The 17,202-nt window shown below is 42.1% G+C and overlaps 1 protein-coding gene across 3 annotated transcripts in view; it reads left to right on the forward strand.

Annotated features, from left to right (window-relative positions):
- KDM4C (lysine demethylase 4C) overlaps positions 1–17,202 on the forward strand; it is a 333,028-nt gene that overhangs the window by 289,445 nt on the left and 26,381 nt on the right. For all 3 annotated transcript variants that reach the window (XM_070431644.1, XM_070431646.1, XM_070431647.1), the window contains one exon: positions 9,443–9,613. In XM_070431644.1, coding sequence (XP_070287745.1) covers positions 9,443–9,613 — 171 coding nt within the window. The remainder of the gene's footprint in view (positions 1–9,442; positions 9,614–17,202) is intronic.

The following is a 17,202-nucleotide window of genomic DNA, read 5'->3' on the forward strand; positions in this document are numbered from 1 at the left end:
CTTGGATTAGCTTACATGGTTTCATTATTTACCTGGGCTTCCTTCTTAGTGGCATAGAAAAACTGTTAAACCATTTAATTAGTCTGTTTTGCTTTGGGTGGACTTCCTTACGAAAATTTTGCATCTATTTTAGCTATTTTTATCCCATTCACAAACTTTAATTGAGATTCAAAAAACATTGTTGGCAAGAGTACCATATAGTAATACCCTATGCCCTTTACTTCTCCTATTGAAAATGTCTCATTCAAGATAATGAAACAAAATTGTTGTATTATCTTATAATTGAAAATGCTTTCCCTCCTCATCTCCTCCAAATTGTAATTTCTTCAACATTTTTTCAAGATTGTTTGGAGTATTTTAGATGCTTTGCATTTTCAGATAAATTTTAGAATCAGTTTGTTAATTCTACACATACACATAGAATTAAATTATTGAGATTTTATGAAGTTACTAGAGGCCCGGTGCACAACATTTTGTGCACTCTTGGGGGATGGGGTCCCTCAGCCCAGCCTGTGCCCTCTCGCAGTCTGAGACCCCTCGGGGGATGACCACCTGCTGGCCTAGGCCTGCTCCCCGGGGGATTGGGCCTAAGCTGGCAATCAGACATCCCTCTGGCAGCCCGGCAGCCTTCAGGGCATGTCCACTTGCCAGCGGGGAGCAGGCCTAAGCTGCAGTCAGACATCCTTAGTGCTGCTGAGGAGGCAGGAGAGGCTCCCACCACCACCGCTCTACTGGCAGCCGTCAGCCTGGCTTGTGGCTGAGCAGAGCTCCCCCATGTGGGAGCGCACTGACCACCAGAGGGCAGCTCCTGCATTGAGCGTCTGCCCCCTGGTGGTCAGTGTCTGTCATAGTGACCAGTCATTCCCAGTCGTTCTGCTGTTAGGGTCAATTTGCATATTACCCTTTTACTATGTAGGATAGAGGCCTGGTGCACGGGTGGGGGCCGGCTGGTTTGCCCTGAAGGGTGTCCCGGATCAGGGTGGGGGTCCCGCGTGGGTGCTTGGCCAGCCTGGGTGAGGGGCTGATGGCTGTTTGCAGTTGGTCACACCCCCTTCAAGGTGGGGGTCCCCACTGGGGTGCCTGGTCAGTCTGGGTGAGGGGCTGAGGGCCGTTTTCAGGCTGGTGGGTGACTGAAGCTCCCAACCTCTCCTTTTTTTTCTTTTTTCTTTTTTTTATTCTGGGATTTATTTACCTTCTATGGCTGTCACTGGAGCTGAGAGCTGGCTTTAGCTTTGAGGCTCGGCTCCAGCTCTGAGACCTCGGCTGCTGAAAGCAGGTATCTGGGCTTTGTTTAGCTTCTATAATTGAAACACTGTTGCAGCTCCAGCTCTGAGGCCCGGCTGGCTGAAAGCAGGTTTCTGGGGTTTGTTTAGCTTCTATAATTGCAACATTGCTTCTTAGAGTGCAGCTCAGAGGCCGGCAGCGGCAGGCGGGGAACCTTGGCTTCCTCCATCACTGGAGCAAGCAAGACTCCTGTTCGCTTCAGCTGCCTGGCTGCCGGCCGCCATCTTGGTTGGCAGTTAATTTGCATATCGCCCTGATTAGCCCACGGGAAGCGTGTCGGAGGTATGGTTAATTACCATGTTTGTCTATTATTAGATAGGATAGTTCTTCCCCAATTTCACTCTTGCTACACAAGAAGCTTGAGGGCTCCTGAAATATAAATATCAAAACAGAGCTTCTCGGGCAGGCATCCAGGGAAGACTCACCTGTTCTTCAGCAACTAAGGAAAGTAAATGTGTCTTAGGAACACACTTCAGGTTCCGTCTTAGCAGTGGGATGCTGCCACAGCCCTCCAGCTCCACTAGTCTACCTGCTGTGAGCTTCCTCTCTGCTCTTTATGAAGCAAGTTTCTTACTCTTCAGAATAGAAAGTAGGAGGTGCTTATCTAGTGAGAGTTTCCTACATTAACACAGTGAAGCACAGTTCTTCCATTCTAGTTCTCTTCACTTACCTCCCAAACAAGACCATGAGGTGAGCTTATGACTCAGATGGAAAAGAATTAGTTTTTCTCCCCACTTTCTTCTGCAGTCTATTTGTTATACTTCTACATACATTAAAGTGAATAAGACCTAAGTCTGCTGGGAAACTGCTTACCACTATTTCCCACGTATTATATGTTTGCACGTAAAAACCCATGAGAAATAAAAGTACACGTGAACAAGCAGACGTGTAGAAAATTAAATACTTGTGACATTTTTATGAGTGTGCATGTGCATTTGTCTGTAGGAGCAATTATTTCTTCACGAAGCCCCAGGGCTTTAGGTTTTTCTGGGTAGGAGATTTTTTACCAGGCTCTTGTAATTTTATGAAGAAAGCTGTCATTATTACAGGGCAGGTTTAGAGGAGTGACTCTGCTGCATTCATTTGGTAAAAGAAGAACAGTTTGTATTAATGCATTTACTCGGATCCCTCTAGAAATTTTTATAAGATGGATACTTGAAAAGGTACAATAATATCTCAAAGGTTGTTAATTTGTAGACGTAAGGGAGAAATAATAAAGTGGAGAAAGTGGAAGGGTCATTGGCTAAACATGGAAATGTGCTTTTTTGTCTGTTCGTGGGATAAGTTAACTTGGCTTTGTTTCTTCAGCTCCCTCACCTTGCTGGCTCTGTGAGCCTCTGAGTAGACTGTTTTATTTGGATTTACGTCCTTCAGTAACATTATATAGATGGTTAACCCAGTCACGGATTTTCCCAAGATGATATTTCTGCCCATGGCACATCTTGGCAGATATTGGGTGACGCTCATTTACGGCGTAAACACAGATCAGCCTTGCAAAATCTTGGATAAGACTTTAGAAATCTTGGATAAGAGCATAGGAATCTTCCTTCCCTCTACCACACAGGATCTTTCCCTCCAAACCAGTGGTTCTCAACCTTCCTAATGCCGCAACCCTTTAATACAATTCCTCATGTTGTGGTGACCCCCAATTTCATTGTTACAAATTGAACATAATTAAAGCATAGTGATTAATCACAAAAACAATATGTAATTATATATGTGTTTTCCGATGGTCTTAGGCGACCCCTGTGAAAAGGTCGTTCGACCCCAAAGGGGTCGCGACCCACAGGTTGAGAACCGCTGCTCTAAACCCTCTCTATAGAGATCATATTGAACTAACTGCTCTCTGCTCTGTCAGAAACTCATTGGGATAAATTATATTTGAGAATATAGTACATATTCCAATTTCAGAACTTGTTAGATTCCTGTGTCAGTTACCCATTTCAGCTTCTATAAATTAACCACTTTACCCCAAAATTACCCATTTCAGCTTCTATAAATTAACCTGTCACAGAGGTGTCTTCTTTGAGTTTCATTTCACCACTGTGTCCTTTTATGGACAGTGTATACAAGCACCGTTATCTAGATGACTGCTGTTAAAAGATTGACTGCTGTACATCTAAATATTTCAGATGATAACATCTTTTTTATAATTTAGTATCAAGAAATATTTGTGTTAGGGATGAGAAAAAAATTACAATTTCTTTCACTAAATTCCAGCTAGAATTGCACAATCCTGTCAGTTTTGAGTATGGGCAGCGATGGCATTAGCAGTTTCTGTGACCTGTTCGCAGTAGTAATCATGTCATCATTGTCACTAGACATTAGTGTTTAATACATTATTATAGAAGCATAGGTACTAAACCAAAAATTTGGTGTGTTTTTTCAATATAATTTGTTTCTTTTGTAATCTTGTGTGCTTAATTTTATGCAGTTACAAACATCAGTCTGAGCCGGGGTTCACAGGCCCACAAGGTGACCACTCTGCTTGCAAATGGACTTCCCGCTGTCAGTGCATGTGGGCTTCCTGGCTCTTTCAGACCTGGCTCAGGTGTTCCCAGGGGTGAAGCCTTCTCTGGAAGGCCCCTTCCTGCCTCTTCCTGGGCGCTCTTAATACCTACACTGTGGTCAGCCATGTCTGTCTTCCCTTCTGCCCATGAGCTTTTGAGAGACTGGACCCTCTGCCTCCTTTATTTTAAGCCTTAGCACCTAGCAGTGTGCCTCACTTGTAATAAGCACCAGGAACTGCTTATTTAAATGCCACGTTCCCACTCCATGCCCATCCATGCATTGCTTTTCCTCTTTGCATTGTGTGCGTGCCAGTTCTTTCTTGGCTCTGGCTCAGAGTTTACTGCTGTAAAGTTCTTGTCAGGTAAGGAATGGTGATTTTTCCATCCTGTTTTGCCAGCACTGCTTTAAATGTTCTGGAGTCAGCCTGTTGGATGTTGGCATGCCTTTGATGAGCCAGTATTAGGGACATATTTTTCTCCCTACTCAGGTTGTAATCATTGATGATTTGCCATCTTTTCTCTTAAGTGTGGAAATTTATGTCAACATTGGTTAGAATCTTAGGAAAGTTAGAGAGCTTTGTAATAAGGGCCCATTTAATTTTTAAGCCCACCCTGATTGAAGGCAACATGGTATCAGTGGAGAGAAAACTCTTTTACATCTAAACAATTAGCTTTTATTATTGGTGTTGCCCTGTAGAGGTGGCTTAGTTTGATGGGAAGGACAGGTATAGCAATGAGCTTCAAAAAGACAATGAGGCTTTTTGTGTGCGTGCGTGCGTGCATGCGTGTGTGTGTGTGTGTGTGTGTGTGTGTTATTTTAAATGAGTACAGCCCCAAACCAGAGCATGAAATACCCATATTGTGGGTTTGATCCCCAGCATATAGGAAGCAACTGATCGGTATTTCTCTCTCACAACGATATCTCTCTCTCTCTCTCTCTTCCTCCCTCCCTCCCTCCCTCCCTCCCTCCCTCCCTCTCTCTCCCACCTCACCTCTCTCTAAAATCAATAGAAAAATAATCTATTCATTTTATTTTATTTTATTTTTAATTTTTTAAAAAAATATATTTTATTCATTTTTTACAGAGAGGAAGGGAGAGAGATAGAGAGCCAGAAACATCGATGAGAGAGAAACATCGATCAGCTGCCTCCTGCACATCTGCTACTGGGGATGTGCCCGCAACCCAGGTACATGCCCTTGACCGGAATCGAACCTGGGACCTTTCAGTCCGCAGGCCGACGCTCTATCCACTGAGCCAAACCGGTTTCGGCTATTCATTTTATTATAACAACATTCATTTCTTAGGAATGAGTAATGATTATTAAGAACAAAATAAAAGTGCCTTTTTTGTTTCATCACATTTGGCCTCAATGTGATTTATAAGTCAGATGAAATTTTATAATTAAATTTGTGCATCATTCCACTTTACAAAGTGTTCATTTCCTCAAGTCCTTCTTATATCATATTTACTGAACTGGAAGATAAATATTGAAGATGGTCTTACTAAGTAATTTGGCATCAGCTTTTTTTTAGCATCTCAGTTAGGTAGATCTAACTGTGGATTGGTTGCTATTTGAAGAATTAGAAACTTGCAAGGACTCTTGTATTTTATTAATTTTAGTGTTTTCAAGAATTATTAAAAAATACATAATGAAAATACAGAACAGAAAAGTACATAAAGAAACAAATAAGTACAATTCTATTACCTGGAGTTATACATTTTAGTATATTTTTTCATAGTATTTATTTTATATATTATCTGTGTGTTTTACAAACTATTACAACACATAATGGCTTAAAGCAATGACAACTCTTTGGCTGGTGATTCTGTATGTCATAGTTTAGGCTGGGATCAGCTGGGTGGTTCTTCTGTTCCAGGCTGGTTGCCTCATTCATCTGTGGTCAGCTACAGAACAGTTCTTCTCTTGGATGGATTCTCTCACATGTCTAGGGCCTTAGCTCTGGTCAATGTGATCTCTCATATGCCAGCAGAGTAACTTGAGTTTGTTCACATGACAGAATCTAGAGCCCCTTTAGGGACAGCAGAAATGTACAAGGACTCTTGAGTTGGCATACTATTGCTTCTACTCTCTTCTATTGGCCAAAGCAGGCTAAGCTACAAGGCTACCCCAGATCAAAGGGTGGGGAAATAGACTTCAGCTCTTGATAGGAGGAGCTGCAAAGTCACATTGCAAGGATGTGGGAAAAGAGAAGAGTGAAGATCGGTGGGCATTTTTGCAACTTACTGCAGTGTGTGTGTGCATGTCATGTGTATGCATATGTGGAAACTGAGAGCATATGCAATTATTTCTGCATTTTTCATCACCAGATAGACTTCAAATCCTAGTGGCTATTTCAATACTGTGAGATATTTGGGAGATGAAATGAATTTTAAAAATCTTTTTAAATATTTTTATTTATATATTTAATATAAAGGGAGGGAGAGAGAGAGAGAAACATCAATGATGAGAGAAAGAATCATTGATCGGTTGCCTCCTGTATGCCCCCCCACTGGGTATCCAGCCTGCAACCCAGGCATGTGCCCTGACCAGGAATGGAACCATGACTTCCTGGTTCATAGGCTGACACTCAGTCACTGAGCTACATTTGGCCGGGCTTAAATGAATTTTTATATGAGAAGTTCCTTAGAAGGTATGTAGAACAGAGGAGGTAGATACTCAATAAATCATAGTTTAAAAAGAAAGAAAAAGAAAATAAAAGTTCTTTAAGAAACTGCTTAAATACCATCAGTCTAATTTCTGGGTTGGTTTTATTTCTCCTCTGATTTCTTTCCACATTTACTCTCCTGGTTGATGATATGGAGGCACTGGTAATGGGAGAAAACTTGTTTCTGGGCCCCAGTTCAGCCTGTCACCAACTGGGAGACCTTGGAAAAGTCACTTGACTTTATATCTCAGTTACTTCATCTATTTAGTGAAAATAACTATTTCACAGAGTTGTTGGGGTAGAATTTGATTCTCATGTATATCGACATGTGTTGGAAACTCTAGATGTGTTATTATTTTTTAGGAACTCTTTGAACATTTGTTTTGTAGAATTTCTAGAACATTTTTTTACTTCACATTTTTTTCACATCCCCAGCATCTCAAACTGACTGATTTTAGCTTTTCTTTGAAAGAAGTTGTGTTAAAAACAAATAAAAACAACAACAGGTATTTCTGCTTAGTGCATATTAAAGAAAATTTGACTTTCACAGCCTTAGCCTGCATACTGATCTTCAAAATACCATGGCCATTTCTTTAATCTGATGGAGCCCCCTTGCATAACATCTGTCTTCTCTGATCAGAAATGACATTCTTAACATCAATAGACTCGTGGGCTTTTCTGACAGGAAATACTTGTGAGGATGTATGATCAGTTATGGGGTATGCTTATCAATAAATTTTTCTTACAAAAACAAATCAGAAATCCTATCAAAATAGCACTATGAAAAAAATCTATTTTCCTTAGTACTTCCCATAAAATGGTCATGCTTGAAGCTTATGAATATTTTTATTTAACTGAAGGCTCTATATTTAATCCGTGTGCTGGCCATCTTTCCAACCAGTCAATTTGCATAAATTTCATGTCCTAAGTAGGAAGAAAATGGTTGTGGTCTGGAGTCAACCTTTTCTCTATCAAGTCTATATCACTTTTCTTTCCCTTGACTGGCTGCTTCCACTTACCACACCCTGTGGATTTCACCGTAAACCTCCTTTATTCCCTCCCACTACCGACATACATCCTTCCTTACCCCCAGAAAGAGAATGTCTCCCTGAAACTTGCTTTTACTTTGCCGGTTCCTAAACAGTGAATGAATCGAATTCTCCCTTATTTTGAAAATGTGTTTGTACCCATCTTTATAGTTCATTCATTCATTTTTATTCATTGATTGATTCATTCATCTATTATTCAGCAACAGCGTTGTACACACCCTGCTGGATGCCATGGATAAAAAGACAGATAGATCCTAGTGCTGTCCTGTGGATGTGCCCTGTCGTAGGAGGGACAGTACATGAAAGTGACATTTGGCCAGGGCTTTAAGTGAGAGAGAAACAAGGCTCTGGGAACCTGGGCAGTGTGGGGAGAAGACCACACTATGCCTTCCTTCCTAAGGACCATAGCTGTGTGCTATGACAAGAGTTAGAGTCAGGAGTGGATGCAGTGAAGAGCAGGACAGCGATGATTTGGAGCTGGATTAAGCTTTGTCATGTGAATCAGGGTGCTGCACAGGCATACACACTGCTGAGTAAGGAGGGAGGAGTTTTACTGACCGGGTCTCTCGTATGTTCTTCATTTCCCAAAATGAAGCCATTTCACATTTGCTGTGAACAAATTGCCTATGAGTCTAGGTATTTTATGTACTTCATCCTATTTTACAGCAGACCTTCCACATAAATATCCCCTTTTTGTAGATAAGCAAACTGAAGCTGAGGAAGGCTAAGTAACATCTCCAAGATCATGTAGCTAAAGAAGCAGAGCTTAGAATTCAGAGCCAAACCACTGTCTCTGTAAGATGGTAAACCCAGTGTTAAAATAACAGGCACAAAGGAACAAATGTCATAGTGAAATGCAGTATTTGCAGTTCTCACCATCCCCATAGTAAAGCTGGATTGGGCAAGGCTCATCCATGATGTTAAATCCAAGCAGAAGTGTGCAGGATATATGTGTGGTGCTAAAGTTCCCCCACAGATTGTTCATTAGTAATAAAAGAAAAGGGTGATTATGAAGTAGAGAAATTGGACCATACTTTTGACCATGATAAAAATTCACATCCCCATGGAGAGGCAGACAAGCAGCATGTGCCTCTAGATGTGATATCCTGAGTGGAACACAGCATCACCTGTGTGGGGTTCTGGACCGGAACGTACAACCTGGATCAGATCACGAGGAAACATCAGACAAATGCTCTATTCACAAAGCAGGGGGAGGGAGGAGTGTATCCTTCAAAAGTATCACTATCATAAAGGACAAAGGAAGGTTGGGGAAATGTTCCAGATTAAGGGTGGCTCAGGAGCTGTGGTGACTACATACAGTGCCTGACCTTAGACTGTGTCCTGCACTGGAGTGTGGGGATCAGGGGCTTGGGGGCCCTGAGTCTCGGCTCAGTTGACAAAATTGGAATATGCATTGTAGAGGATCGGACATGTCGATGTTAAATTTACTAACATTAGTAACTGTAACTGTTATGTAACTATGGTTATGTAAAGGAGAACACCTCTTCTTAGAAAACACACACTGATGTATTTATGAATAAAAGCCCAGTAAAGCTCAAATGGTTGGTGGTGAGGGGCTAGTATGCAGGCGCACGCTTGCGTGTGAACACACACACACACACACACACACACAATTTGTATATAATACTTAAATATACACATATATAAAATAGAAGTATAATATGCAAATAAAGGAAATGGTAAAATGCTAATAGGAATAGATAAAGGGTCAAAGAATATATGGGTGCTCTTGTACCATTCATATCCTTACAACTTTTAAGTCTGAGAGTATTCCCCAATAAAAAGTTAAAAAATAAAAAATGATATTACTAAGCCAATTACTGTTATTTTAAAAAAATATATTTCTTTTATTTTCTGTCCTTTTCTATTTTTCCTCTTTCTTTTCTCTGTTCTGCCTCCACCCCTCATTAGAAGTTGAAGGCTGGCGAGAGGGGCATCTCTGTGGGGCAGACCGTCATCACGAAGCACCGGAACACCCGGTACTACAGCTGCAGAGTGATCGCTGTGACATCACAGACCTTCTACGAGGTCATGTTTGACGATGGCTCCTTCAGCAGAGACACGTTTCCTGAGGATATCGTGGTAAGTAAGTTCCTGGGGTGCATGTCCCCAGTTTACTTTCTGGTATAACTAAAGCAGCTGAACCTTTCAGGAATCTTTCTCCTGACTTTGGTAGTAGCTCTTTCGTTTATTATTTCATTCAGATGTGCTGTTTTCCCACCACAAATAAATATTGTTTTCTAGGATGTTCCTTAGCCTTCATCATCCTAAATAGTAGCCAGGTAAGTGTAGACTCATCTTCTCAAATTCTTTTAATTAAATGAGAAATATATGGGGCCGGGGAACACAAAATGCAAATTCATCTATTCTTTCCTGTTACAGTTAGCACATTTGAATACCTTTATTATTTCTTTTTCTTTGTGCTTAACTAAAGAACATGGCTTTTACTAACCTGACTTGACAGTGGCATCTGTGATCTGGCAGATGTTTCATACAGCAGTACCAAAAGTCACTCAGAAAAAGGGCTGTGACTTATACTGAGTTTCTTAACTGGGGTCTGGAATGAACATACGTGTGTGTGTGTGTGCGCGCACATACACATGCACATCCATCTACCTGCCTGTGTCCTATTTCCTCGGTCCCCTCAGTGAACCCTTGGGAATTACTCAGAGGATCAGGTGAATGTGTCTCAGGAGCCTGTTTCTAGCAGGATGTTTCAAAAGAAGAACAATTTTCATGGAAGGGTTTTTGAAACGAAGATCAACCAGATAACGGGTCAGGGTTAGTCTAGTGGTCATTTTGTTACCCTTATGTGCTTAAGGGAAGTATCGTTTTGGGGAGCCAGGCCTCAATATTGTATTTGTAACTTCTGCCTTGTTCTAGGTCTGCTGATGCTTTGCTCTTTGTACTTAGAAGGTCGTTTTTAATGACTTGATAGTAATAACTATGTGTTATGTGCAGTTGATAATTACAGGTGACCATATGAGATTGCTCATAGATATTTCTAGAACTTCAGTCTCTTGGGGCCGAAGGAACATTGATTTAGTCAGTTTTTTATGCTCACTTTTCTATGCTGTTAAGAGACACACATTTGTAAACACAAGTGACCATATTTGGAAGGTTTTAAAGCAAATGAAGGTAGACAAATTAACAATCCCAGGACTTGATCCTACACCAGAAGGGTGAATTGTGCTTCTTTACAAAATTCTAACTGGAGCTTCACTTTGCTGCATTGCCATCGCCACACATAAACTGCAGCCCTTAGGTAACATGCTTAACTGGTCAGAGTAGGTTGTCCCTTGGGGCACTCAACACACAGTCACTGGGTACCTGTGTGCCAAGCATCACACTGGGAGCTGGCAAAATAACCAGAAAGAAGGTGCGATTCGTGCTCAATTGGGGGCGAGGAAGTGGGTGCTTTCCATAAGTGTGATCAATACCATGAATAAACTGGGTGCCACTTATCACCTGTTGGGTCCAGAAGAATGAGTAGGAGACTCCCCAGGGTTAGTTGGGCTGACACTGACTGACATGTCCAAGGCCAGGACTGCTTCAGAAACCTAATGTGTGTGGACTCATTTTCTCCTCACAACTTTACGTGTTAGGCACTACTATTTTCCACATTTTGTTTCTGAAAAAACTGAGGCACAAAGAGGTAAATAACTAGCAAGTGTCAGAAAGAGTATTTAGTCCCAGCGCCTGGCTTTAGAGCATGTGTTTTTAACCCCTGGGAAGAAAGGCCATTTGAAGCAGGAGGAGAGGGGTTTGCAAGGCCATGAAAGGCCCGACCATATACAGGAGACCAAGGCCCATGGCTGTGGCCAGCCTTGCCTAGGCAAAATACTTACTTCAGAATCAGCCTTCTTTTGTGCAAACTGTGAATCCTGAGCTGGCAAAAGAGAGAAAACTTGGGTGGGGAGCATTGTGGGGTGTGATAAAAGACCTCTGAGCACTCACTAATCCCGAAATAGTTAGGTCTCTGTCCGTGTTAGGACATATTGAGTCCTAGCTTCCCTTTCACTTTACAAACCTCCGTACACCCAGCCAGTTTTGTTTTTTTTCCTTTTTGTTGAATTTATTGGGTGACACTGGTTAACAAAATACACAGGTTTCAGGTGCCCAATCTACAGCACATCATCTTTACACACAGCCGGACAGGTGTAAGCTTTTCTGGAACGTCTTTAACTTGTACATTGGAAAAGAGTGTCTGTGATCCTGGAAGTTTCTGAAATTCCATAAATTTTCCTTTGACACTGTCTGCTCCGACTCTCTGTGAAACTTTAAGTTTGCTTCTAAGTACATGTGGGTGTTGTGAGAACACTGGCTCCAAAATGTATAAGATTGTTCAGAAGCACCATGGCATTGAAATCAACAGGAATGGAAAAACAAAATTTTGTACAGCTTAGTTAGCATTACTTAGTGTATTCGGCCAAGGTTTGGGGGGTTTATGTAGGCACGTGTGTGTGGTCAGAGCCCTACCCTTGAGGGGAGGGACAGCATGTGCAGTGATGAGGGGCATAGATTGGAGGGGGACCTACCTGAATATGTGTGGTTGTTAATTTCTTCAGGAGAACAATATGATAGTCCTCTGCGAGCAGGTCTTCTCTCTTTCATCCAGTCCTTCCTCGCTGTATATTTCTCCCCACCCCATCCCATGTCTGACATTTTTGGTTACTTGTTTCAGGCCTCTTACACCAAGTAGGAAGGTTTCAATCATGTTGTGTTTTCAGATTTCACCTACTTTCTAGTAATCCCGCCCTTTGTTGGCTTCCTGCTCTTTGTTATCTTGGTGCTAAGTGAGGCATTCCCAGGACATCTTGGATGGCTCTATAGGGAGATGTTTTTCCCTTAAAATATTGTATCCATCAGAGTTCTCTAGAGAAACAAACCAATCAGTGTGTTTGTATGTATTTAATACAATAAATATATTAAAAGTGTGTAAGAGTGTGATTTATTGGCTCCTGTGGTTATGGAGGCTGAGAAGTCCCGAGGTCTGCTGTTGGCGAGCCAATGGTGCAGTTCCATCTGAGTCTGCAAGCTGAGAACCAAGAGATAGGTGTGCAGGTGTGGTGTGAGGCCGCAGGCTTCAGACCCAGGAAGGGCCCTTTCATTTAGAGTCTAAAGGCACAGGAAAAAGCTGAGCCCCAGTTCAAGGCAGACGACAGGAGGAATTCCCTTTCTGGAGGAGGCAGAGGTCACCCTTTTTGTTCTATTCAGGCCTTCAGTTCATTGGCTGAGGCCCACTCACACTGGGGATGGCACTCTTTACTCAGTCAACCAACGCAAATATTAAACTCATGCAAACGCCCTCACACACTCACCCAGAGTAATGTTTGACTAGATATCCGGGTGCTCCGCAGCCCAATCAGGTTGACACATAAATTAATCATCACAAATGTCTGATCCTGATGCACTTTAGAAGACTCTTTACCTTGTGGGGCCGGGAGCTCGGACTCTGTGGCAGAGGATTATTTCCTTTTCGATGAAACAGTGGCCACATTGTTTCAGCCGGTTTGTAGCACTCTGTCGATCCAATCCATTAGCCATGCACTTGGTCCTGGTCATCGTCCAGGCTCCACAAGGTGAAGTCATGGAGTTTTAAGGCAAGCTTTTAAAGGGTTATGCAAGGTTGGTTGGGGTCTGTGCTTCTCACTGAAATTAATGAAAGCTATACAATTAAATGCCATTATAGTATGTCACCTAGACTTCAGTTTGAGATCGGGGAATTTGGTGTTTCACTTTAAGGCATATTGGATGACTGTAATTAAGTACATGTAAATTATATTGATTCCCCTATATGATATAATGTAAATATGTTTACACCATCATTGTTAGGCCACGTGGTTTAATTGCTGTGATTGTCCCACTTCTGCTTTTGATATTCATCTACACTAATTTACCAAATGTGCTTATCAGGTGTGAGTGCTGCTGGGAAGGTTCTTTTCCCAAATTCAGTGTGATGTCAGTGTTATTGGCTACTGAACAATGAGCTTCTCTAAGCTGTAGTGCTTGCTAGCTAGAACTGCTATAAGGGTATAGCACAATTTCAGTTGTCTAACCATGAAAATCGGATTTAGAATATCAAGTTTAATCATCCCAATGATTTATGTATGTCATGAATATCTTCCCTTTTGAAGCCTGATGCTTTAGTAAGGAAAGTCACATTCCCTATATATAGAATCACTGATTACAAATCATTTTCTAAACCCAGAGAAGAGAACCTTTCATGCAGGCCAGCCTGTCGTGTTTTAAAATAAGTTTACCAAGCATTAAAATGCCCATGTTAGGCTTACGTGACTAGAGAGAGTATTTGAAGCTGTAGAGAGAAACATTCTTTGGACTACCAGGAAATTTATTTCCATACCTTTGTCTGTGATAGCTAGAAAAATGTCCAAAAATTCTCTTCTCCACGGTGCACCTGCAGAAGGTGTGTATCAGCCCAGTTACACTCAGCATGCAATCTGTAGCTGTCAGGGGCGGTAATAAAAGATGTATTGCCACGCGCCTCCACCTGTCGGTCTGTGAAATTGCGACACACTTCCTGATGAATTTTTTGTCTCTTACAATTTTGATGGGAATGGAAGTTTCCCACCCGAGAGAACTCAAGGAGCATAGAGATTCTGGGCCCCCTTTTAAGCTCTGGCAGCCCATGCTGACCCCAGAGTGATGACAGGTTCCTTTCTAAGTCTGAACTTAGAGCTCATTTCCAGGAAGGAGGCTGGTGCATCGGGATCTAGATAGTTCTAGGATGAGCACTTGACATTCACCAGTGGGCATGCAAAGAGAAACAGGACCATTTAGAGACTCGACAGCAAGAGTCCATCACTGCAATTTCCACGAGGACTCACATTTTTCAGCCTCGGCTGATGTGTGGAAGAAGCATGAGAACTATATTCTTCAGGGTTGTAGGGATGTATTGTCAAGGCCTTTAGTTTGTGGGCTGTATGGTGCAAACTGAAGTTCTTAGAGCTGATTTTTTTTTCTTTCAGGTGTTTTTAAAACACATTGCTTAAACTTGTGAGCCTCCATTATTTTCCCCTCATTTTCTTCACCGTCTAGTTTATGCTGTCTTTTCTGGTCTTAATGTTACAGTGGTTCTCAACCTTCCTAATGCCACGATTCTTTAATACAGTTCCTCATGTTGTGGTAACCCCCAACCATAAAATTATTTTTGTTGCTACTTCATAACTGTAATTTTGCTACTGTTATGAATCGTAATGTAAATATCTGATATGCAGGATGTATTTTTTTTTAATATATTTTATTGATTTTTTACAGAGAGGAAGGGAGAGAGATAGAGAGTTAGAAACATCGATGAGAGAGGAACATCGACCAGCTGCCTCCTGCACATCTCCCACTGGGGATGTGCCCGCAACCCAGGTACATGCCCTTGACCGGAATCGAACCTGGGACCTTTCAGTCCGCAGGCCGACGCTCCATCCACTGAGCCAAACCGGTTTTGGCATGCAGGATGTATTTTCATTGTTCGCGACCACAGGTTGAGAACTGCTGCAGAAGATGTGTTCTCAGAACTTGGTTCCTGCTTGTTAGATTAAACAGTGCCTGTGTGAGATTTCACACAAACAGCTTCCTGTTCCCACTCTGCAAGTAGGGGAAGGAGGCAAAGGAAAACATCTGAGGGGCAGGGTTGAGAAACTAAGAAAAGAGTTGTTCCCAGCAGCAGTCTCTACCCTGGGACCCCAGGAAGCACTTTCAGATCCCTCCTGGCATATCAGGGTTGAGGTGCCCCGATTTTCAAGTCAGGTGGAAGTTGTACCTCTTCCCAGACCATCTGTTCTGTTTCCTCCAGACTGATGCCCATAACTATCTTCCTTCCCCCCGGCCCCTACCACGGCTTTTCTAGAATCAATGGAAATTTGCCAGGGAAGGCTCTGGAAACTTTGGTGGTTGGGGGTTCTTCAGGAATGGCGCACATGGCATCTGACTGCTCAGGAGTGGTGCCCTAGCGGCACTTTCCTGACTGAGGACCTGAGACCCTCTACCCAACCAGGATATAGCATATACATTGATAACACATCCCTGAAGATATTGGGCTCATAAATTAACAGAGTGTATGTTCCTATTTGACCATAGGGTTTAAATTATTTTGGTAATAGAGTGAACTTAGGTTATTATTTGGCAAATATATCCAGGAGAAGTCAATACTGTCTATTTAGTGATGAACTGACACTGCCCTCATTTTATTATTTCCTTTTCACATCTTATTTGAAAGAGTTTAGCTGATTTTATCAGGTGACACAGAACCAGTATTAAATGTGGCCTTTTGTTTTACTAAACAAATTATATTTTGAGATCAGAGTATGTGGGTAAAGGGAGAACAATGATATAAGGAAACGTGGAAAGAGATTGGATTGGGTACATTTTTATTCTTTCACATTTTAATCTTTCCCACAGTCAGAATATGCTCTCTGCTAAGAAGTGGGTGAAAACTTGGAAGCTATGACCTGCTCTAACCTTTGTTGGCTGTGTGTGCTTCTGTAAATCAACTGCTTTGCACCATCTTATTTCTTGGCTTCTATAAAATGGAGGATATTGATGTTTTTAAGTCTTCTATGATTTAGATATCTTATCTAGGGCCATTAAACATAAAGGATGTTTAACTCCTCTAAATGTTATAATAGTACAATGTGTTGTAAATGATTTATACATGGTTTTTCAGGTCTGAGTAGGATTTTCCACTAATAAATAATGCTTATGTGATCTGTGCTTGAAAAAGATGACTTTTGCAAATTAATGGCAAATACTTTGTCAAAAGGGAAGTGGGTTTTAAATTATGCATATTTCCAGTAGTATAGTTCTCAGGATATATGTATAGGTAACTGTTTTTAAAACATGCTTGATATTTACCCTTTTTAGCCTTTAATTAAGAATAATGTGACCCAATAATTCCTTTATATGTGATATTCTCTTTTACAGATAAAATCAAGTCTTCTAAAGCAGTTTATCTGATTTATACCATAAAAATAGTGATTAGCACATAACAAATCAGGCTTTAGTGATTGCATGCTAAGTAACCAATATCTGAAATACTGTTGAAATAGGAACTTCAAGAGAACTCTGAATGAATGTGAGTGCCATTAACAATAGGTGACATTCTATAGTGAGATAAGATATATATATATATCCTATTTAATATAGCAATAATATGCAAATTGACCATCACACCCTCACACAAGATGCCTGCCCCTGTGTGGTCACAAGATGGCCGGCAGGGGAGGGCAGTTGTGGGAAACCAGGCCAGCAGGGGAGGCATGTTGGGGGCAACCAGGCTAGCAGGGGAGGGCAGTTGGGTGGGGGGAGGGGACCTGGCCTGCAGGGGAGGGCAGTTGAGGAGGACCAAGGCTGGCAGGGGAGGGCAGTTGGGGGGGACCAGGCCTGCAGGGGAGGGCAGTCGGGGGCAACCAGGCCGGCAGGGGAGGGCAGTTGGGGGCTACCGGACCAGCAGGGGAGCAGTAAGGCGTCGATCGGGCTGGCAGGGGAGTTGTTAGGGGGTGATCAGGCTGGCAGGCAGAAGTGATTAGGGACAATCAAGCAGGCAGGCAGGCAAGTGGTTGGGAGCCAGCAGTCCTGGATTGTGAGAGGGATGTCTGACTGCTGGTATGGGATCGGGCCTAAACTGTCAGTCAGACATCCCCTGAGGATATTGGAGA

Source organism: Myotis yumanensis, unplaced genomic scaffold (assembly GCF_028538775.1).
Source record: "Myotis yumanensis isolate MYYU_CA2020_CCGP unplaced genomic scaffold, mMyoYum1.0.hap1 SCAF_12, whole genome shotgun sequence".
NCBI classification, from domain to species: Eukaryota; Metazoa; Chordata; class Mammalia; order Chiroptera; family Vespertilionidae; genus Myotis; species Myotis yumanensis.